The sequence below is a fragment of the Coregonus lavaretus genome (genome assembly GCF_964263955.1).
Source record: "Coregonus lavaretus genome assembly, chromosome: 9".
In the NCBI taxonomy this organism is placed as follows: domain Eukaryota; kingdom Metazoa; phylum Chordata; class Actinopteri; order Salmoniformes; family Salmonidae; genus Coregonus; species Coregonus lavaretus.
In genome coordinates, this window is record NC_139996.1 from 56,797,556 (window position 1) to 56,820,852 (window position 23,297).

A 23,297-nucleotide genomic window follows, 5' to 3' on the forward strand; every position below is an offset into this window, starting at 1 on the left:
TTCTCTTCCTGACCAAACACAATATTATCAGCAGTCTGAGGGTCATAACACAGGAAACAGGCTTTTTAAAGGCCCAGTGCAGTCAAAAACGTTATTTTCCTGTGTTTTATATATACTAAACAAAAATCTAAACGCAACAATTTCAACGATTTGACTGAGTTACAGTTCATATAAGGAAATCAGTCAATTTAAATATATTCATTAGACCCTAATCTATGGATATCACATGATTGGACAGGGGCGCAGCCAATCAGAATGATTTTTTTCCCCCCACAAAAGGTATTTATTACAGACAGAAATACTCCTCAGTTTCATCAGCTGTCCGGGTGGCTGGTCTCAGACGATCCAGCAGGTGAAGAAGCCGGATGTGGAGGTCGTGGGCTGGAGTGGTTACATGTGGTCTGCGATTGTGAGGCCGGTTGGAAGTACTGCCAAATTCTCTAAAACGACGTTGGAGGCGGCTTATGGTAGAGAAATGAACGTTCAATTATCTGGCAACAGCTCTGTTGGACATTCCTGCAGTCAGCATGCCAATTGCACACTCCGTCAAAACTTGAGACATCTGTGGCATGGTGTTTGTGTGACAAAACTGCACATTTGAGTGGCCTTTTATTGTCCCCAGAACAAAGTGCACCTGTGTAATGATCATGCTGTTTAATCAGCTTCTTGATATGCCACACCTGTGAGGTGGATGGATTATCTTGGCAAAGGAGAAATGCTCACTAATAGGGATGTAAACAAATTTGTGCACATAATATGAGAGAAATAAGCTTTTTGTGCATATGGAAAATTTCTTGGATCTTTATTTCAGCTCATGAAACATGGGACCAACACTTTACATGTTGTGTTCATATTTTTGTTCAGTATATATTTCCACACTGAGGTTGAATAATACTGTGAAATTGTGAAAATTATGTTAATGCCGTTTTAGTGTAAGAGCTGTTTGAAAAGACTGCCTGAAATGTAAGCATATTTTGGTGGGATGGAGTTTTGGCCTGCCTGGCGACATCACCAGGCCATATAAGTTAATAAACCAATAACAAAGAGTTTCAAATCTTTCTGCCAATAACAGCTAGTTTTCAGGTTACATATCCCTCCCATTAGGCTCGTCCAATTAGGCCCCTCACTCCTAGAAAACTTCTTGCTTGAGAAATTGCTCTTTGCTAAGAAGCTATTTTTGTTTCTTTTTGACCATTTTAATTTGAAAAGAATGTTACTCAGAAATTATTTGATATTGAGATAGTGGCTGTATTGGACCTTTAACACAACCTAGCCACCCCAAGATGATTAAAACAGCTCAGACCTAGAGAGGGCCTGGAGCTTAGATAAGAATATGGCTGTGGCACGTGCTTTAGGACCTGGTGGGCCGTGTTCATTAGGCACCAAACAGAAGACAACGGACCAAAATAGGTTGGGACTTACCTAGACTTGTCCAATAAGAAATGCTCATTTTTGCGTTCCATTGCAAAACATGTTTAAAGTTTTCCGTTGTGTGTCCTAATGAACACAAGCTTAGAAAATATGTTGGCTGTGTCACTTGATGTGCTTTGGTTGTTCACTTGTCTTTATGATTTTCATATTTTACAGCCTAGCTCATGTCATTGCTTAGGCAGTATTGAGATTGATGGCCAGGGGCTGTATGTAAGCAATCAAGCATATCAGCGTAGGAGTGATGATTTTAGAATCAGTTTTGCCTTTTAGATTACAATGAACAAGATTACATGGACAAGGAGGGTCCTGATCCTACACCGGCACTCATAATCTGAGACGATTGACACGGCTCCAGATAAGGAGAAGAGACTATTTTACTTTACTATTATCAATCGTTTTTATGGAGGCTAATCATAGCCTAGGGTGTCTGAGCCTAGCTCATTTGTTAGGGCGGTGATGGTCATGGAATTTTGGATGACAGTTATTGGTGAGCCAAATTACCGTGGTCACCATAACAGCAAAACATATACAAATGTTTTAAAGACTCACATTTTCTCCTCTCCTCCGCTCCTGACTGCTTGCTGCCATAGAAATCGAATATTCATTATATTTCTACGTGCTGCTGCAGGGAGGGGGGCATTGCCTAAAGGCAACCGAAGACTAATTTGCTACAACACCTTGCTTGTTTTAGCAAGGAGCACAAGTTTAATCACGTTATTAAGAGTCCATGTTACCACAGAAATGGACTCAACTGCACGAATGCCCGGCCGTCCAGTCTTCAGTCAGCTTTTCATTCCTAACAAAACAATTATTACAACTAGAAAATGTGGTGTTCTTGCTAGCTGTTAAAGTATTTATGGTTGTGATATAAGTTATGGTTGTGTTATAGTAGTGGTAGTAACTGCAGTAGTAATGGTAGTGACTGGTAATAGTTGGAAAAAGTAGATAGATGGAATGATTGATTGATTGGATAAGATAGCCTGAACATGTGAACGTTGGTTTGGTGTCTCTAGCTTGAACGGTTCAAGCGTTACTGTTGGTTAGTTATTTATGCAAATGTGATAGTTAGTAGTTGATAAAGATTTTAAAGAATTTGAAGTTAGAATAGCCTGAATGTTTTAAAGTTGGTCTTGTAGCTTAATTGGCCAAGAAGCAGGACCATTTACAAAAGCTACCTCCTGTATTCCTATGGTTCTCATTTAACCCATGTTAATTTATGCAAATGCATGCTGTGGCTACTGCTGGCTAGCATGAGGACGAAAAGGGCAGATTTCCAGGAAAACTAGCAGTATTTCAATCTTCTCGATGGAGCTGTGTGGATAAAGGTAACATTTTGAAGTACAGTCGTGGTCAAAAGTTTTGAGAATGACTCAAATATTAATTTTCACAAAGTCTGCTGCCTCAGTTTTTATGATGGCAATTTGCATATACCGTAATTTTCGGACTATAAGCCGCGCCTTTTTTCAAATTTTTCGACCCTGCGGATTATATAACGGTGCGGCTAATCTATGGATTTTTACAGCTAACGGCCACTAGAAGACCTCCTAAATATATGGATTTTACAGGTTACAGTCCACCAACTTTAACTCTATGGGCTCTATGACTGGTCCGCGCCCCCCATCTTTAAGCGGCGGGCTCCAGCAGGAAAAGCTGGAGGCCGGAAAAGAGTGAGACAGGTAGCGCGCAAAAGTAAAAGTGGAACCGAGAGTGGTACGAGAGACAGAACGAGAGCAGTGTTGAAAAGTTTGTGTGTCTGAAACGCTATGTGATACAGTACAGTTTACACAGCACAGTATATGTTCTGTAGCTACTATTGCACTAAATGGTCACACTTGAATACGTTATGCAAATATGCAACTTGTTTGTTGAAATGTTAATAAATGGGAGCTTCCTCAAGCAGCCATCTCTTTCCCGACAATCCCCTCTGTGCACGAACCCTTACATATGGTAATTAAACATTAAAACACCTGCGGTTTATAGTCCAGTGCGGCTTATATATGTACACATCATTCAATTTAGCTGCTGCGGCTTATACTCCGGTGCGCCTTATAGTGCGGAAAATACGGTACTCCAGAATGTTATGAAGAGTGATCAGATGAATTGCAATTAATTGCAAAGTACCTCTTTGCCATGAAAATGAACTTAATCCCCCAAAAAACATTTCCACTGCATTTCAGCCCTGCCACAAAAGGACCAGCTGACATCATGTCAGTGATTCTCTCGTTAACACAGGTGAGAGTGTTGACGAGGACAAGGCTAGAGATCACTCTGTCATGCTGATTGAGTTAGAATAACAGACTGGAAGCTTTAAAAGGAGGGTGGTGCTTGAAATCATTGTTATCTGCAAGGAAACACGTGCCGTCATCATTGCTTTGCACAAAAAGGGCTTCACAGGCAAGGATATTGCTGCTAGTAATATTTCACCTAAATCAACCATTTATCAGATCATCAAGAACTTCAAGGAGAGAGGTTCAATTGTTGTGAAGAAGGCTTCAGGGCTCCCAAGAAAGTCCAGCAAGCGCCAGGACCGTCTCCTAAAGTTGATTCAGCTGCGGGATCGGGGCACCACCAGTGCAGAGCTTGCTCAGGAATGGCAGCAGGCAGGTGCGAGTGCATCTGCACGCACAGTGAGGCAAAGACTTGAGCCATGAATAAAGAAGGGTACCAACACATCCCCCGAGAGCAACTTCTCCCAACCATCCAAGAACAGTTTGGTGACGAACAATGCCTTTTCCAGCATGATGGAGCACCTTGCCATAAGGCAAAAGTGATAACTAAGTAGCTCGGGGAACAAAACATCGACATTTTGGGTCCATGGCCAGGAAACTCCCCAGACCTTAATCCCATTGAGAACTTGTGGTCAATCCTTAAGAGGCGGGTGGACAAACAAAACCCCACAAATTCTGACAAACTCCAAGCATTGATAATGCAAGAATGGGCTGCCATCAGTCAGGATGTGGCCCAGAAGTTAATTGACAGCATGCCAGGGCGGATTGCAGAGGTCTTGAAAAAGAAGGGTCAACACTGCAAATATTGACTCTTTGCATAAACTTCATGTAAGCCTTTGACACTTATGGAATGCTAGTAATTATACTTCAGTATACCATAGTAACATCTGACAAAAATATCTAAAAACACTGAAGCAGCAAACTTTGTGAAGACCAATACTTGTGTCATTCTCAAAACTTTTGACCACGACTGTACAGTGGCATATCCCATCCCTGTATTGAAGTACGATTTCCGACCCATATCTCGCAGCGGCTCCACGGTGTGGAACCAAAGGGACTCTGATAAGGGCTTCACATAATATGATATTCTCACTATAGTCTAACTCTATTATTACTAACAACACTTTGTTTTAGGGAAACCATCTTTCCCTAAATAGGCCAAAGTGATTTTCACCACAGTCTGCTCTGTCACTATGCTATGTAGACCTTATACATAATCAGAGCAGGTGAAGACTGGAGATAATGTAGACCAACTATTGTTTCTTTCACCATCTTTGTGGCACGAAGCAAGGCTAGTAGTAAAAGTTATCGATATTGCTAACTGTTGTGCATAGGACTGTTGCCTACAGTTTGGTGTTTGTCCAGTACAGTATACTATACAGTATACTATATGCCTGCTCCAGCTCCCTTCTCCAGACCTAGCCTAGTTGATGTGTGAACTTAAGCTGTGAGTACTGGATTTGCTTGTGGTTGACCATCTATTTGCTGGTCCTAATTTTAAACTGAACAGAAGAACTTTACATGATAGGATAGTAGGCAGTGAGAAATTCCAAAAAATAACAGGTTTAAGTGGTCTCCTTAATACATAGTTGTGAACTAGGCCCTATATGGTTTGCTACTTTGCTTGCTCATAGGATGTGCCACATATGGCTATCTTGTACTTTCTTTTGGCAATTAGGTGTCTTTAAGTTTTAACGAGTATGTAGGACAGTGACTAATGATGATATAGCCTATAGACGACCTTTGATCGATCAGTTGCTTGATTGGTTGATCTGATCCATGACGTTTGAACCTCATACTAGTAGGGTTGTGACGATACCAGTATCGCGATACTTGTTAGTATCGTTGCAAGGAAACAAAACATGAAGCGAATTTAACTTCTTTAGGAAAACAGCCCTAAACATTATGTTGTCATCCAGTCCATTTATTTATTTTCCAAGCTATAGCACACAATATTTTACAGACAGCAGGTTTTTATAGGACCAAAGAGTTTGGTCTGCTTCGTGTTTAATTTTTGCCATGGAAAATACACTGGTATCGTCAAAGCCCTGTTGTTTGGCTTGGTGCTAGTGATGAGGATGAGTGGCTCAGAGAACCACTTTAGATGTCTTATTAGGCTGGTAGGAACTAAGAATAGAAGAGACAACAGCACTAGACTCTCTCTGTGATTTGGGTGTTTTGTGTTGCGTTACGTTGTTATGCTATGTTATATCATGCCTATTATGAATGATCCAATGTTGAATTGTGGTAAAACTCATCTCTTCTCTTTCCCCTCTCCCTTCAGATTTTGACATGAAGAAGGACATCGAGACAGTGATAGCAGAGGAACGGGCTGACATCATCTCCAAGTATGACAAGGTGAGTTTGTGTGTGTGACATCATTGGTTCTGTAAGTCGCCTAAGACGAGGGCTTTGTCCAAAATGAGCTGAGTTGAAAAAAGCACCCTACTCCCTATGTAGTGCACTACTTTTGGCCAGAATCACATATGGTGCCATTTCAGATTTTCCCAAGGTGAGTGTGACAACTGTGTGTGTGTTTGCGCGCGCCATCATGATCTCTTAACTATGACAAGGGCTGTTTGCCCCATTTATATTTGGATTGTTGTACAGATGATTTGTAGCCTAGATGCCGAGACTGTCAACAAACGAACATGTATTTACTTGATGTTTACAAAACGAAACGAGCACTAGGCCTATAGCAATCTGGAATTGGTACATCCATTAAAAAAAAACTTTTGATTAATGATATATAGGCCTTGCCATTTGGTCTTAAAGAATAGAACTTATGCATGTACTCGATCAGAACCCAAAATATACTTTTGTTTTGCCCCATTGTTTGTAAGCAATGTTATCGTAAACAAACACTGTATAGCTTCAAAACATTTTGAACTCATAGATGGTCTATGAATTTGAGCGTGATTACATTTCTCTAACCCCATCCCTCAGCTGTTTACCTAAACAAGTGGAGCACTTTGTTGTTTTTGAATCCCAGATTGTCCCTTTATTATAAATATCTTCAGCCACTCTTGCTGTGTACTTGTGGAAGATTAGTTGAAGGGACTGCTCAAATGAAGGACCACAGACAGATAGCTGTGCCCAGTACTGAACGGCTGACTGTAGGGACAGACTGCCATCCCTGTCCTCTGCCTAGAGTGATGACACTCTAGACCGGCAGACACACAGAACAGCCAAGCTGAAACATTTGATAAACAGTCTAGTAAATGTAATACTCTAACAATGGTAGGGGAAGCTTCTTCTTTTATTCCAGTGTACTTTTGGGAATGTTTGGGAGATTCTGCAACCCAAAATAAGGGTAAATAGAGCAGCTTCCTCTGTCCCATATTATGGTGAAGCGAAGCCCCTGAGTAGAGGGCTTCACGGATCCACCTGTACCTGAATACCCGAAACCCGATCTGGGACCCGAGCAGGTCCGGATTCAGAATTCTAAATATTGTCGGGTCTGATATGATTGTCATTGGTATTGGGAATGTGTAATTTTTACTGATTTGTCCGGAAGGACCCATACAGATCCGAGTGTGACTGCTGCAGTAGAAAGAGGGAGATAAATATATGTATCATAATGCTGCTGGCTCTTGCTTTTCACGAGAGTGGCTCGTGTAGCTTGTTGTTGTTGTCCAATCATAAGTCATCAAAGCTGCAATAGGCTATAGTGATAGAGCCTCTGTGTGTGGCAAATGTTAGGAGAGACCTAATCAATGGAAGATGGCATTAAAATAACGGAATTAAAGTTAAAGGAGAAGGATAGGCTACAACGGCCAAGAGCCAACAGGTAGGCTGCTATTTAATATTCTGAATGTTGTTGTTTCTAACTGTGTAGGACGAGAAAGCGCATGCAGCCTCAATTAGCCAAGCTAGCTAGCTTAACTAGCTTCTCCCGGTTTGATGCAGTCAAGACAGGCACTACATAATCATATTGGATAACCTAACGTTAGCTATGGCAGCTAGTAGTCTACTATAGCACAAGGTTATTTTATTTATTAATTTTTTTCACCTTTATTTAACCAGGTAAGCCAGTTGAGAAGAAGTTCTCATTTACAACTGCGACCTGGCCAAGATAAAGCAAAGCAGTGCGATTAAAAACAACACAGAGTTACATATGGAATAAACAAAATGTACAGTCAATAACACAATAGAACATCTATATAAAGTGTGTGCAAATGTAGTAAGTTATGGAGGTAAGGCAATAAATAGGCCATAGTGCAAAATAATTACAATTTAGTATTAACACTGGAGTGATAGATGTGTAGAAGATGATGTGCAAATAGAGATACTGGGGTGCAAATGAGCAAAATAAATAACAATGTAAATAACAATATAGGGATGAGGTAGTTGGATGGGCTAATTACAAATGGGCTGTGTACAGGTGCAGTGATCGGTAAGCTGCTCTGACAACTGATGCTTAAAGTTAGTGAGGGAGATAAGTGTCTCCAGCTTCAGAGATTTTTGCAGTTCGTTCCAGTCATTTGCAGCAGAGAACTGGAAGGAATGGCGGCCAAAGGAGGTGTTGGCTTTGGGGATGACCAGTGAGATATACCTGCTGGAACGCATACTACGGGTGGGTGTTGCTATGGTGACCAGTAAGCTAAGATAAGACGGGGATTTGCCTAGAAGTGATTTATAGATGACCTGGAGCCAGTGGGTTTGGCGACGAATATGTAGTGAGGGCCAGCCAACGAGAGCGTACAGGTCACTATGGTGGTTAGTATATGGGGCTTTGGTGACAAAACGGATGGCACTGTGATAGACTACATCCAATTTGCTGAGTAGAGTGTTGGAAGCTATTTTGTAAATTACATTGCTGAAGTCAAGGATCGGTAGGATAGTCAGTTTTACGAGGGCATGTTTAGCAGCATGAGTGAAGGAGGCTTTGTTGCAAAATAGGAAGCCAATTCTAGATTTAACTTTGGATTGGAGATGCTTAATGTGAGTCTGAAAGGAGAGTTTACGGTCTAACCAGACACCTAGGTATTTGTAGGCTTGGTTGGTTGCTGTCTCGTCTCTCGCTCCCTCCTCACTGCTCCCCGTGTCACTCGGTCACACTCACAGTAGCCAACACAGACAGAACGGCCCCTGCTAGAGCGTCACCTCTCTCTACCTCGTCTCCATCACTCTTTATCAGCTTTGGGCCCAGTTTCCCAAAAGCATCTTAAGGCTAAGTTCATCGTTAGAACCTTCTTAAGAGCATCTTAAAATGTCCAAGCTTTAACCCAAAACAGTCTTTATTGAAGCTGCACTTGAAATCACTAGTAATCTAACGCTGCCTCTGACCACTCATAGAACAGCTAAGGGCATCGTTAGATCACCGTCTGCCCTCCCGTGTCACTTTACATACAGAAAATCTCAGCTAAACATAGAATGAAGATGTTTATCTGTCTCTCTGTGACCGAGAACTTGATAGTTGAATATAAATAGCCTAAAAAGTTTGCAATCTTATAAACAAGCAAAGATAACGTAAAAAACTAACAAAAAAACAACTGAGAACTGAATGATACAAACATAATACAAACACTTAAATACATAATAGGCTACATAACCTTTCTTCTCTTGATGAGAAAAATGTATTGTATAAAAAAAGTAGATTTTGAATAGCCGTAAATCAGTGTTCCCCAACTGGCGAATTTGGCCAGCGGGTGATTTTTATTTGGCCCACCAAGTTTTCGGAGGAAAAATTATATACAGTGCATTTGGAAAGTATTCACACCCCTTGACTTTTTCCACATTTTGTTACGTTACAGCCTTAATCTAAAATTGTTTAAATAAAAAAAATGTCCTCATCAATCTACACACAATACCACCCCATAATGACAAAGCAAAAACAGGTTTTTTGAAATTTTTGCAAATTTTATAGAAATGTTTGCAAAGTTATTGGAAATGAAATACAGAAATATCTCATTTACATAAGTATTCACACCCCTGAGTCAATACATGTTATAATCGCCTTTGGCAGCGATTACAGCTGTCAGTCTTTCTGGGTAAGTGTTGAAGGGCTTTGCACACCTGGATTGTACAACAATATGTGCACATTATTCTTAAAAGTATTCTTCAAGCTCTGTCAGGTAGGTTGTTGATCATTGCTAGACAGCCATTGTCAAGTCTTGCCATAGAATTTCAAGACGATTTAAGTAAAAAATGTAGCTAGGCCACTCAGGAACATTCAATGTCTTCTTCGTAAGAAATTCCAGTGTATATTTGGCCTTGTGTTTTAGGTAATTGTCCTGCTGAAAGGTGAATTTGTCTCCCAGTGTTGGAAAGCAGACTGAACCTAGGATTTTGCCTCTGAATAGCTCTATTCCGTTTATTTTAATCCTAAAAAACCTCCCTAGTCCTTGCTGATGACAAGCATACCCATAACATGATGCAGTCACCACCATGCTTGAAAATATAAAGAGTGGTACTCAGTGATGTGTTGTGTTGGATTTGACCCAAATATAACGCTTTGTATTCAGGACATGAAGTTTATTTCTTGCCACATTTTTAGCAGTTTTACTTTAGTACCTTATTGTAAACAGGATGCATGTTTTGAAATATGTTTATTCTGTACAGGGTTCCTTCTTTTCATTCTGTCATTTAGGTTAGTATTGTGGAGTAACTACAAGGCTGTTGATCCATCCTCAGTTTTCTCCTATCACAGCCATTAAACTTTGTTTTAAAGTCATTATTGGCCTTATGGTGAAATACCTGTGGTTTCCTTCCTCTCCGGCAACTGAGTTAGGAAGGATGCCTGTATCTTTGTAGTGACCTGGGTGTATTGATACACCATCCAAAGTGTAATTAATAACTTCACCATGCTCAAAGGGATATTCAATGTCTGCTTTAGGTATATTCAATGTCGTCTTTTTATTTTTTTTATTTTTTACACCCATCTACCAATAGGTGCCCTTCTTTGTGAGGCACTGGAAAACCTCCCTGGTCTTTGTGGTTTAATCTGTGTTTGAAATTCACTGGTCGACTGAGGGACCTTACAGATAATTGTATGTGTGGGGTACATTTTAGGCAGGTCTAAAGACACATTACGATATGAAGAAAATGTACTGTATTTTAGAAGAACCTAATATGAGTCAGCCTACTTTATGCTATTTGTCTATGCGCCATGCCATAGGCTGTAGGCTAGTTCATTTAGCAGACAAGATATGCAGATGCCATTATTATATATTCAATGATTGTATTGTAAAAATATATATAATTGAACTTTAGCTGTGTAAAATTGAAATAATATGTTTCCCATTCCGGAGGGACTGCGCATAAGAGGTGAGCATAACAGTGATAATTTGAAACAGGTCCTATACGCTAGATTGAGTTATTTGGCAAATGTAGTTGTGAATGATACAAACCTTAGGTCTTAGAAATCCAAACATATATGGGCTGGATGATGCGACTACTGTATATGCTATTGACTATTTGAAAAAGACGCAAAAAGATATTGCGCTCTGTTCCTTGCCTCAGGCTGCACACCCTGTTCTCTCATTAAGTGATCATATTTTCACCCATCAGACTATTGTCAATGTAATCTTGTCTTTACAAATATGTATTTTTAAGCATCTCCAATCAAAAGTTACATCTAGAATCTGCTTCCTATTTCGCAACAAAGCCTCCTTCACTCATGTTGCCAAACATGCCCTCATAAAACTGACTATCCTACCGATCCTTGACTTCGGCGATGTCATTTACAAAATAGCCTCCAACACTCTACTCAGCAAGCAAATTGGATGTAGTCTATCACAGTGCCATCCGTTTTGTCACTAAAGCCCCATATACTACCCACCATTGTGACCTGTACGCTCTTGTTGGCTGGCCCTCACTACATATTCGTCGCCAAACCCACTGGCTCCAGGTCATCTATAAATCACTGCTAGGCAAATCCCCGTCTTATCTTAACTCACTGGTCACCATAACAATACCCACCCGTAGTCTGCGCTCCAGCAGGTATATCTCACTGGTCATCCCCATAGCCAACACCTCCTTTGGCCGCCATTCCTTCCAGTTCTCTGCTGCCAATGACTGGAACGAACTGCAAAAATCTCTGAAGCTGGAGACTCTTATCTCCCTCACTAACTTTAAGCGTCAGTTGTCAGAGCAGCTTACCGATCACTGCACCTGCACACAGCCATTCTGAAATTAGCCCACCCAACTACCTCATCCCCATATTGATATTTATTTTGCTCATTTGCACATAATCTTTTGCACATCTATCATTCCAGTGTTAATACGAAATTGTAACTATTTTGCACTATGGCCTATTTATTGCCTTACCTCCATAACTTACTACATTCGCACACACTGTATATATATTTTCTGTTGTATTTTTGACTTTATGTTTTGTTTACCCCATATGTAACTCTGTGTTGTTGTTTTTATCGCACTGCTTTGCTTTATCTTGGCCAGGTCGCAGTTGTAAATTAGAACTTGTTCTCAACTGGCTTACCTGGTTAAATAAAGGTGAAATAAAAAAATAAACAACAAAACATATTTAATTGAACTGTTGACTATGTCCGCTCGCTCAAGATAGGAATGAATGAGAGAGAGGTGGAAATGGAAACGCACAGTGGTGAGATATTCTGTAGCTAAAGGTAATGTGTCAGCCTATTATACTGAACAAAAACATGTAAAATGTTGGTTCGTGAGCTGAAATAAAAGTTCCACGACATTTTCCATACGCAAATCTTTTTATTTTTTTTATTTTTTTTACATCTGTGTGATTTGATTTGTTAGTGAGCATTTCTCCTTTTCCAAGATAATCCATCCACTTGACAGCTGTGGCATATCAAGAAGCTGATTAAACAGCATGATCATTACACAGGTGCACCTTTTGCTGGGGACAATAAAAGGCCACTCTAAAATGTGCAGTATTGTCACAAAACACAATGCCACAGATGTCTCAAGTTTTGCGGGAGCGTGCATTTGGCATGCTGACTACAAGAATGTCCAGAGCTGTTGCCAGATAATTTAATGTTAGTTTCTCTACCGTAAGCTGCCTACAACATCATTTTAGAGAATTTGGCAGTACGTCCAACCGGCCTCACAACCACAGACCACGTGTATAACGTTGTGTGGGCAAGTGGTTTGTTGATGTCAACGTTGTGAACAGAGTGCCCCATGCTGGCAGTGGGATTATGGTATGGGCAGGCATAAGCTACGGACAACAAACACAATTGCATTTTATTGATGGCAATTTGAACGCACAGAGATACCGTGACGAGATCCTAAGGCCCATTGTCATGCCATTCATCCGCCGCAATCACCTCATGTTTCAACATAGTAATTCAAGGAACCATGTCGCAAGGATCTGTACACAACTCCTGAAAGCTGAAAATGTCCCAGTTCTTCCATGGCCTGCATACTCACCAGACATGTCACCCATCGTAGGCTAACACTGTAAGCCGCCCTGCACAATCAATTAACCATTTAATCCATTTTAGAATAAGGCTGTAACGTAACAAAATATGGAAAAAGTCAAGGGGTCTAAATACTTTCCGAAGGCACAAGATACATGTCTCTCTGTCCTAACAATGGGAGTCTAGCTCCCACCTATCCTTTCTTTCTCATTATTGTAATCCTTTTTTTGAATATTCGATGGTTGTTGACGTCAACCACCTGTATTCAATGGAGAGAGATGCTCTGCTGCTAGCCTAATGCGATGAATATATAGCCATCTCGAGACAACTCCGATATAAAGTGTTTTTTCTCAAAGTTGCCAGGATGTCACGTGTCCTACTTATATCAGTACACTCGTAACAAATTAAGCATTACAAAACTTCCATTCGATCATATAAACCTCAAGTAGCAAATAAGCCACTGATTTTTTTTTTGTTGAGCAAATTTGACATTGACCTCGAAAACAAATGCCACCTGCTGGAGGCTGACAGATTTCCCTCTCTGCCACTAGCCAGACGGTTGCCCTGGGCAGAGCACTGCACCCTCGGAAGTGAAATGCGCTCTGGGAATCGTAGTATACTATTCTTCTGTTATTTAATATAGTTTTTATTTTTTGCAAGAAATTGAATATTGAATAAAATATATTATTTGTTATTTTATTTGTTATTTTATTTTATAAGTTATTAATATGTTGTATAATGTTTTTTTTTATATATATTTTGTATTTTTTGAATGAAGCCCAGTAGTTATTCTGTGACTTTAGCTAATACGCATTCTTTTTTTTTTGTTGCCATTGTATATTTTCGGTATGGAATATTGTTTTGGTATCGAGTATTATGATACTAAACATGGTATCGAAGTCAAAAATCTGGTATCGTGACAACACTACTCAGTAGGATCTGTAGAAACTAGATATGGTGTGGTCCTCTGTAGCTCAATTGGTAGAGCATGGCGCTTGTAACGCCAGGGTAGTGGGTTCGATCCCCGGGACCACCCATATGTAAAAATGTATGCACACATGACTGTAAGTCACTTTGGATAAAAGCGTCTGCTAAATGGCATATTATATTATTATTATTATTATTATTATTTCAAACTATTACAGACTACTAAGGGAAGCACAGCTGCGAGCTGCCCAGTGACACAAGCCTAAGACAAGCTAAATTACTTCTATGCGCACTTCGAGGCAAGCAACACTGAAGCATGCATGAGAGCATCTGCTGTTTCGGACGACTGTGTGATCACACTCTCCGTAGTCGATGTGAGTAAGACCTTTAAACAGGTCAACAATCACAAGGCCGCAGGGCCAGATTGATTACCAGGACGTGTACTCCGAGCATGTGCTGATCAACTGGCAAGTGTCTTCACTGACATTTTCAACCTCTCCCTGACTGAGTCTGTAATACCAACATCTTTCAAGCAGACCACCATAGTCCCTTTGCCTAAGAACACTAAGGTAACCTGCCTAAATGACTACCGATCCATAGCACTCACGTCTGTTGCCATGAAGTGCTTTGAAAGGCTGGTCATGGCTCACATCAACACCATTATCCCAGAAACCCTAGATCCATTCCAATTTGCATACCGCCCCAACAGATCCACAGATTATGCAATCTCTTTCCCTCCACACTGCCCTTTCCCACCTGGACAAAAGGAACACCTACGTGAGAATGCCAGTGTGTTTAGTCCATTGACTGCAGCTCAGCGTTCAACACCATAGTGGCCTCAAAGCTCATCACTAAGCTAATGACCCTGGGACTAAACACCTCCCTCTGCAACTGGATCCTGGACTTCCTGACGGGCCGCCCCCAGGTGGTAAGGGTAGGTAACAAAACATCTGTCACGCTGATCCTCAACACGGTGGCCCCTCAGGGGTGCGTGCTCAGTCCCCACCTGTACTCCCTGTTCACCCATGACTGCATGGACAAGCACGACTCAACACCATCATAAAGTTTGCCGGCGACACATCAGTGGTAGGCCTGATCACCGACAATGATGAGACAGCCTACAGGGAGGAGGTCAGAGACCTGGCCATGTGGTGCCAGGATAACAATCTCTCCCTCAACGTGATCAAGACAAAGGAGATGATTGTGGACTACAGGAAAAGGAGGACCGAGCCATTCTCATCGACGGGGCTCTAGTGGAGCACGTTTAGAGTTTCAAGTTGAATTGGTGTCCACATCACCAACAAACTATCATAGTCCAAACACACCAAGACAGTTGTGAAGAGGGCACGACAAAGCATATTACCCCTCAGGAGACCTGAAAATATTTGTTATGGGTCCTCAGATCCTCAAAATGTTCTACAGCTGCACCATCGAGAGCATCCTCACTGGTTGCATCACCAGCTGGTATGGCAACGGCTCGGCCTCCGACCGCAAGGCACTCCAGAGGGTAGTGCGTATGGCCCAGTACATCACTGGGGCCAAGCTTCCTGCCATCCAGGACCTCTATACCAGGCGGTGTCAGAGGAAGGCCCTACAAGTTGCCAAAGACTCCAGCCACCCTAGTATTCTCTCTGCTACCGCACGGCAAGCGGTACCATAGTGCCAAGTCTAGGTCCAAAAGGCTTCTTAACAGCTTCTACCCCCAAGCCATAATACTCCTGAACAGGTAATCGAATGTATACCCGGTCTATTTGCATTGTCCCCCCTCTTTTACGCTGCTGCTCCTCTGTTTATTATCTATGCATAGTCACTTTAACTCTACCCACATGTACATATTACCTCAATTACCTCGACTAACCTGTGCCCCCGCACGTTGACTCTGTACCGGTACCCCCTGTATATAGCCTTGCTACTGTTATTTTTGCGCAGCTCTTTAATTATTTATTTTTATTTTTACTGAACACTTTTTTTTCTTAAAACTGCATTGTTGGTTAAGGGCTTGTAAGTAAGCATTTAACTGTAAGGTCTACACCTGTTGTATTCGGCTCATGTGACAAATACAGTTTGATTTGATTTCATGGGGCTCTGAATAATATGGCGTGTTGCTGGACTTTTACTTTGGTCAAACAACTTAAAATGGTGGGTCGGGTCACCATATGGTAGAAATACAGTGGGGAGAACAAGTATTTGATACACTGCCGATTTTGCAGGTTTTCCTACTTACAAAGCATGTAGAGGTCTGTAATTTTTATAATAGTACACTTCAACTGTGAGAGACGGAATCTAAAACAAAAATCCAGAAAATCACATTGTATGATTTTTAAGTAATTAATTTGCATTTTATTGCATGACATAAGTGTTTAATACATCAGAAAAGCAGAACTTAATATTTGGTACAGAAACCTTTGTTTGCAATTACAGAGATCATACATTCTTTGTCTACACCCATTCAGCATCGTTCACACCCTCTTAAGCCTACACCCATTCAGCATCGTTCACACCCTCTTAAGCCTTAGCCCCACCCATCTCTTTAAGGATTCACAGTGTAGTAACCAACCAAAGATTTCAAGACTAAAAGTGGTGAAAGTAGTAGAAAAAAGCAGTCAAAATACACTATCTAGTCCTTGGCCTATATCCTAATCTGACTTTGGTGCAGGTCATGTTGTTCTTCGCGTTAACTTCTCTGGTAAACACACACTATATAAAATCTGAATTTATTTGTCACATGCACAGGATACAGAAGGTGAAAACGGTACAGTGAAATGGTTACTTTCATAGTGGAGTCTTTTGTTTAGACATGTAGCTAGCTAGCTAAACAATTAACCATAATCCCAACTCTAATGCCTCGTTCAAAACTCTGCCTTCCGAGTGTTCAAAACAACTGGGAATTGGGGAAAAAACTAAATTGATTTGAACGGTCATCCAACTCGGAATTCCAACTCAGGAACGCGGGTTTCTTTCTAGAGCTCTGACTTTCTGACCTGAAGATCACTGACGTCATGATTGGACCTCGTATTTTTCAGAGTTCCCAGTTGTTTTGACCTAGCTAACCAACTAGGTTAAATTTGAGCTAACTACAGAGATCATACACTTAATGTTAGCTAGCAAGCCAGCCAGCTAACATTAGCTAGCTAACAGTAAGTTTTAACTGAAATGAAAATGACTTTGTGACAAAATTAGAAACTTGTAATATCTGAAAATGTTGCTAGACTCTTACCCGTATACATGGATGAACGCTTCTCCCGCTCTGTTATGGATGCCATAGTTGCTCTTAGTTTGAAGATTTAATCCAGAGACGGGTGTTTTATACAACAGCCTTCTTTCTGTGTTCTCTTTTTGGACTCTCCGCAACAGGCAATCATCTTTTTGCTTCCACCGGGCATTCCACTGATTTCAAAACTCGGTCAACTTCTTTGTTCCACACCATTGTCATCAGAAGACTCTACGATGTCTGGTTCAATGAAAACGTTTTTATCTAAATTAGGGATTTCCTCATTGTCTGATTCATTTTCAGAGTCAGAGAGAGGTAGCATGGCACGATCATCCTCCAGAAAGTAGTCCATAGCAACCTTTTCCCACTGAGCTTTGTCTATAGTGCTATTAACTTCAGAGCGATAATGTTGAGAGCAGTAGCAAAACTTATTCAGTTCTTCATGATATCTTTCAAAAAAAGCCATGGTAGACAAGATTATCCACACATACTGAGCAGCTCATGTTATAGACAGAAGCATGCTACATGGCAGACAAATCCAAACTTATCTCTCGGCTCTCTCTTAAGTCCAGCCCATCCATTAAGTCAGCCAGTCATGGCTAGCGGGAAGTTTCCTGTACTTTTCCGTGGCTAAACCAACTAGGCTCGTAATTTAACAATTTGATTCGTATTTCTAGATGGCATACAAGTTTGTTATTAAGGCACATGAAAGTTCACGTTTCAGATGGCATTTCTGCAAAAAAACAAAAACGCATTTAGATAAATAAAAAATAATATATTCAAATGCCTCTCCTGTGAAGTAGTGAAAGGTTTATGTTTGGGGCAAATCCAACACAACACATCAATGACTACCACTTTTCATATTTCCAAGCATGGTGGTGGCTGCATCATGCTATGGGTATGCTTGTCATTGGCAAGGACTAGGGAGTTTTTTTGGGATAAAAATAAACTGATACAGCTAAGCACAGGCAAAAGCCTAGAGGAAAACCTGGTCTTCTTTCCAACAGACACTTGGAGACGAATTCCCCTTTTCAGCAGGATAATAACCTAAAACACAAGGCCAAATCTACACTGGAGCTTACCAAGATGACGTTGAATGTTCCTGAGTGGCCTACTTACAGTTTTGACTTAAATCGGCTTGAAAATCAAGCTTTCTAGTAATGATCAACAACCAACTTGACAGAGCTTGAAGAATAAAAAAAAAATAATGGGCAAATATTATACAATCCAGGTGGGCAAAGCTCTTACAGACTTACCCAAAAAGACTCACAGCTGTAACCCAAAATGTAATCGCTGCCAAAGGTGTTTTCTAACATGTATTGTCTCAGGGGGATGAACACTTATCTAATCAAAATATATAGCAAATAGTGTACATATGAGAACCAATCAAAAAATTGCTCAAAGTTGCTTTCGTTTTTAACTAACCTCCCCTTTTACAGTGCATTCGGAAAGTATTCAGACCCCTTGACTTTTTCCACATTTTGTTATCTACATACAATACCCCATAATGACAAAGTGAAAAAAGTTTTTTAGAAATACCTTATTTACATAAGTATTCAGACCCTTTGCTATGAGACTCGAAATTGAACTCAGGTGCATCCTGTTTCCATTGATCATCCTTGAGATGTTTCTACAACTTGGTTGCAGTCCACCTGTGGTAGATTTGGAAAGGCACACACCTGTCTATATAAGGTCCCACAGTTGACAGTGCATGTAAGGGAGATGTTTTAGTGGACTATGAGATAAAACTGAGTTAATCACGAACATATAGTTAGAATTCTCTGTTGCTAGGCAAGAACTTACTTGGGTCATTTCACTGTGTGTGTGTGAAGTGGGAATCTGACCTAGGGTCGAATTGCTCGCTCTTACCTAAATCCATGGCCGTCCTACCTTATCAGAGACTGAAACCAGACTGTGGCCTTTTGTCTCTCTCCTCAAACGAAGTGGAAAGAGCGGCACCAGGGTTGAACAGAGTTCAGGCTAAACCTTTGTCTCTCCTTGGCTACCTTCTTGATTGATTACAGCATGATGGGGTGGGGTTTGTGTATGTTTGAAAGATTAAGTATGGACCTGTCATGTCCAACAATCAGTCTTCAGGTCAAGCCCGGGAGAGCCCGGGGTTGAATAGAGTTTAAACTGAACATGAGTGTTTTTGCATGACAAGGGCGTGATTGATTGTAATAATATTGTTTCTAAACTGAATGACAGTCGAATTTAGCCGCCATCATAGACAAAGGAAGTGGGCGGAGTGATAGAGCGCGGGAAACTGAAGAGGGAGGGATTTTAAGATAGGATGTGTGTGAATGGGACTATATAGATGTGGGGCAGAAAGAGAGAAGGAGGCTACTCTGCAGACCAGCACGGCTTTGTTTGAATTGTAATAATCTTGATTATAAGTAAATCTTGATTCTACAAAAACTCTGGAGGAAATTTGATTTTTAATAAAGTATAGTGATTATTTTCCACATCACATGTCAGAGCAAAAACCAAGCTATGAGGTCGAAGGAGTTGTCCGTAGAGCTCGAGACAGGATTGTGTCGAGGCACAGAGCTGGGGAATGGTACCAAAACATTTCTGCAGCATTGAAGGTCCCCAAGAACACAGTGGCCTCCATCATTCTTAAATGGAAGAAGGTTGGAACCACCAAGACTCTTCCGAGAGCTGGCTGCCCAGCCAAACTGAGCAATCAGGGGAGAAGGGCCTTGGTCAGGGAGGTGACCAAGAACCCGATGGTCACTCTGACTGAGCTCCAGAGTTCCTCTGTGGAGATGGGAAAACCTGGCACCATCCCTACGGTGAAGCATGTGGGGATGTTTTTCAGCGGCAGGGACTGGGAGACTAGTCAGGATCGAGGGAAAGATGAACGGTGCAAAGTACAGAGAGATCCTTGATGAAAACCTGCTCCAGAGTGCTCAGGACCTCAGACTGGGGCGAAGGTTCACCTTCCAACAGGACAACGACCCTAAGCACACAGCCAAGACAACGCAGGAGTGGCTTTGGGACAAGTATCTGAATGTCCTTGAGTTGTCCAGCCATCTCTGGAGAGACCTGAAAGTAGCTCTGCAGCAACACTCCCCATCCAACCTGACAGAGCTTGAGAGGATCTGCAGAGAAGAATGGGAGAAACTCCCCAAATACAGGTGTGCCAAGCTTGTAGTGTCGTACTCAGAAAGACTCAATTCTCTCATCGCTGCCAAATGTGCTTCAACAAAGTACTGAGTAAAGGGTCTGAATACTTATGTAAATGTGATATTTCATTTTTTTTTTCTTTATAAAGTATCGGAAATATCTATAAAAAACAGTTTCTGCTTTGTCATTATGGGGTATTGTATTGTATTGATGAGGGGAAAAAACAATCAATTTTAGAACAAGGCTGTAACTTAACAAAATGTGGAAAAAGTCAAAGGGTCTGAATACTTAAATCAAGAATAGTCTGATGGGTGACAATATAAGCCTATCACTTGTGAATTATATATTATCACTTGTGAATGATGCCCAGCGTAAGGCAAGAAACAAAGCCGTTTTTTTGTGTTTTTTTTTTATCATAGTCGCATACCTCATGTAGCCTAGCCTATAGGCCTATTTGTTTTGTTAAGGTTTGTATCACAACTAAAGTGGCCAAATAACTTCTTAAAATTAAGCACATTAATCCGCTTTACAAGGGGTGTGGAGCCTAACTGGCATACATAAGCAGCGCGTGAGTTTGAAGTTTGGGGAAGATAATTTTCACCATAAAAATGCACCTTTATAATAAAAGCATTACATGCATATTCGCATTTGCGGTCACTTTTGATAATGGTGTTTTCCCGCTAATGGAACATTCGCGCTTATAGCCTACTGCCGTGTACGCATTGCTGCGCTTATAATGTGAAGAAATAGCCTAATAGTTTATCAACATTTAAGCTAAACGTTCTGATCTGTTGTGTGACTATGTTTATTTATTTCTCGCACAGAATAGAATAGGTAGACTTTTGTACTATGGGGGATAGTAGATTGACATAGGCTAGTGCTTTTGCTGTTCGTTAGGCTTACTCATCTTGTTGGCTGACGAAAAGTAAATGTGGACAGTTCTTCCAATATCTTCAATATGCAAGCCGGAATTGGATAAGGACGCACGCAGTTGCGTCCCCGATGCATGTGCCTTCACTTGTAGCCTATGAGAAAGACCCGATCACGTGACTGAGAGCCATGTGAGTGAGAGGTGTTTCGGAGCACGCAGCACTCAGGGAGAAGGGCACAACGGCCACTGGCTGCAAAAGGCATGGATTTTTTTAGGGTGCATTACCGCCACACAAGGCGCCGCCGCCGGTAAATTCAAGGTATTATCAAGTGCTTGTCAAATTGTGAATGAGAGACTGATGAAGTGTGTACAGCCTGCGCAAAAGACAAAGCGGAGCTCATGCCTTTCAAGCGACTTTTTTCAAATCATCATTAGTCGCATCATGCAGCCTTACAATGTATTAAAAATCAATACATAGCCCAACGTTTGTAGAACAACTGAAGTTACATTAACCACTCAACACAGAATAGCCGCATGTGCGCACTCCCTCAAATCGTTTGCAGGAAAATATCCTTTCTATTTTTTTCCGCTTTGTTCAGTTGTATTCTTCATACTATAAAATAATACCACAGAATTATAAGCAAATCTTGTCTGCTAAATGAACTAGTGTAGCCCACAGCCATTTGGCATAGCCAGATCAGGGCCTAACATAAGGACAACTCAGAGTATGCTATTCTGTTCATCTGAAATAGACTACATGTTCTTCATATCATGTTTCTTTAGACCTGTCTAAAATATATAATGGATTTATTGTGAAGGTTTAGGCTATATTACATGAATTTATTAGACTTTTTTAAATGTAGTTGTTCCAAAGGTCTGCATCAGTGGCTTATAGCCTATGTGTGGAAGCCAGGAGATGCTAAATGTGTTTTATGTTAATTAACGGTCAATTACCGTGAGACCGACAGTTATTTGACAATCACCGGCTGATGAAATTTCGTGACCGCCACAGGCCTAGTAGGAATTATGAGTTTTTACTCACCAAAATAACAACATTGTGTGGTTAAAGACTTAGTTGTAGTCACGATCTGGTTACCTATAACTATAAACATACATATATTTTTGTGTTTTTACATATTAACCTCTTAAGGATCGGACCCTTTTTTTCTTCAATTTTCGCCTAAAATGATGTACCTGAAGGACCTTTAGCAAGGATATGCATATTCTTGATACCATTTGAAAGGAAGGACTTTGACGTTTGTGGAAATGTGAAATTAATGTAGGTGAATATAAGATCTGGTAAAAGATAATACATCATCTTTGAAATGCAAGAGAAAGGCCACAATATAATATTGCAGTTTAGGCACAATTTAGATTTTGGCCACTAGATGGTAGCAGTTTGTGTGCAAAGTTTCAGATTGATCCAGTGAAGCATTGCAATACTGGACTATTTTGTATCAAGTCTGCCCAAATGTGCCGATTTGGTCAATTGATACATTTTCAAATATATAACTATAGAGAACATACAAAAATGATATGGTAATACCAAATGTACATTTACACACTCCCGGGAATGTCATATATGATGGATCATTAGCTTATACACTAATTTTCACACATCTAGATGGTGGGGTGGCTGTGGAGCCAGAAACAGCAAGGGTTCAAACCCAGTTCCTACATTTGAATATAAAAATAGATTTTATCAAATAAAACTATGCTACATTTTATCTCTGGGACCCTTAGGATGACAAATCAGAGCAAGATTATTGAATGTAACTACGTTACATTCACCTCTGAAGGTATATATCAAACCAGTTGCCGTGAAACGTTTTTTGTTGTTGTGCACTCTCCTCAAACAATAGCATGGTATTTTTTCACTGTAATAGCTACTGTAAATTGGACAGTTTAGTTAGATTAACAAGAATTTAAGCTTTCTGCCCATATAAGACATGTCTATGTCCTGGAAAGTTTGCTGTTACTTACAACAGTCATGCTAATCACATTAGACACCGATCCCGTAGAGGTTAACTTATTTCTGGATCTCTTCGGGAACTACCCACAATGCACTGTTTCTCAACATCATATGGAGAACTAGTGCTCTTCTCCTGTGCGTTTAGTAGGGGTAGTCGCGCGAGCTAGTGAGTGTT

General features: G+C 40.7%; 1 protein-coding gene across 1 annotated transcript in view; it reads left to right on the forward strand.

Annotated features, from left to right (window-relative positions):
* Positions 1–23,297, forward strand: part of LOC311135002 (uncharacterized protein) — a 128,476-nt gene that overhangs the window by 50,376 nt on the left and 54,803 nt on the right. The window contains exon 2 of the mRNA XM_084168806.1: positions 5,944–6,017. Coding sequence (XP_084024932.1) covers positions 5,952–6,017 — 66 coding nt within the window. The 5' untranslated portion in view covers positions 5,944–5,951. The remainder of the gene's footprint in view (positions 1–5,943; positions 6,018–23,297) is intronic.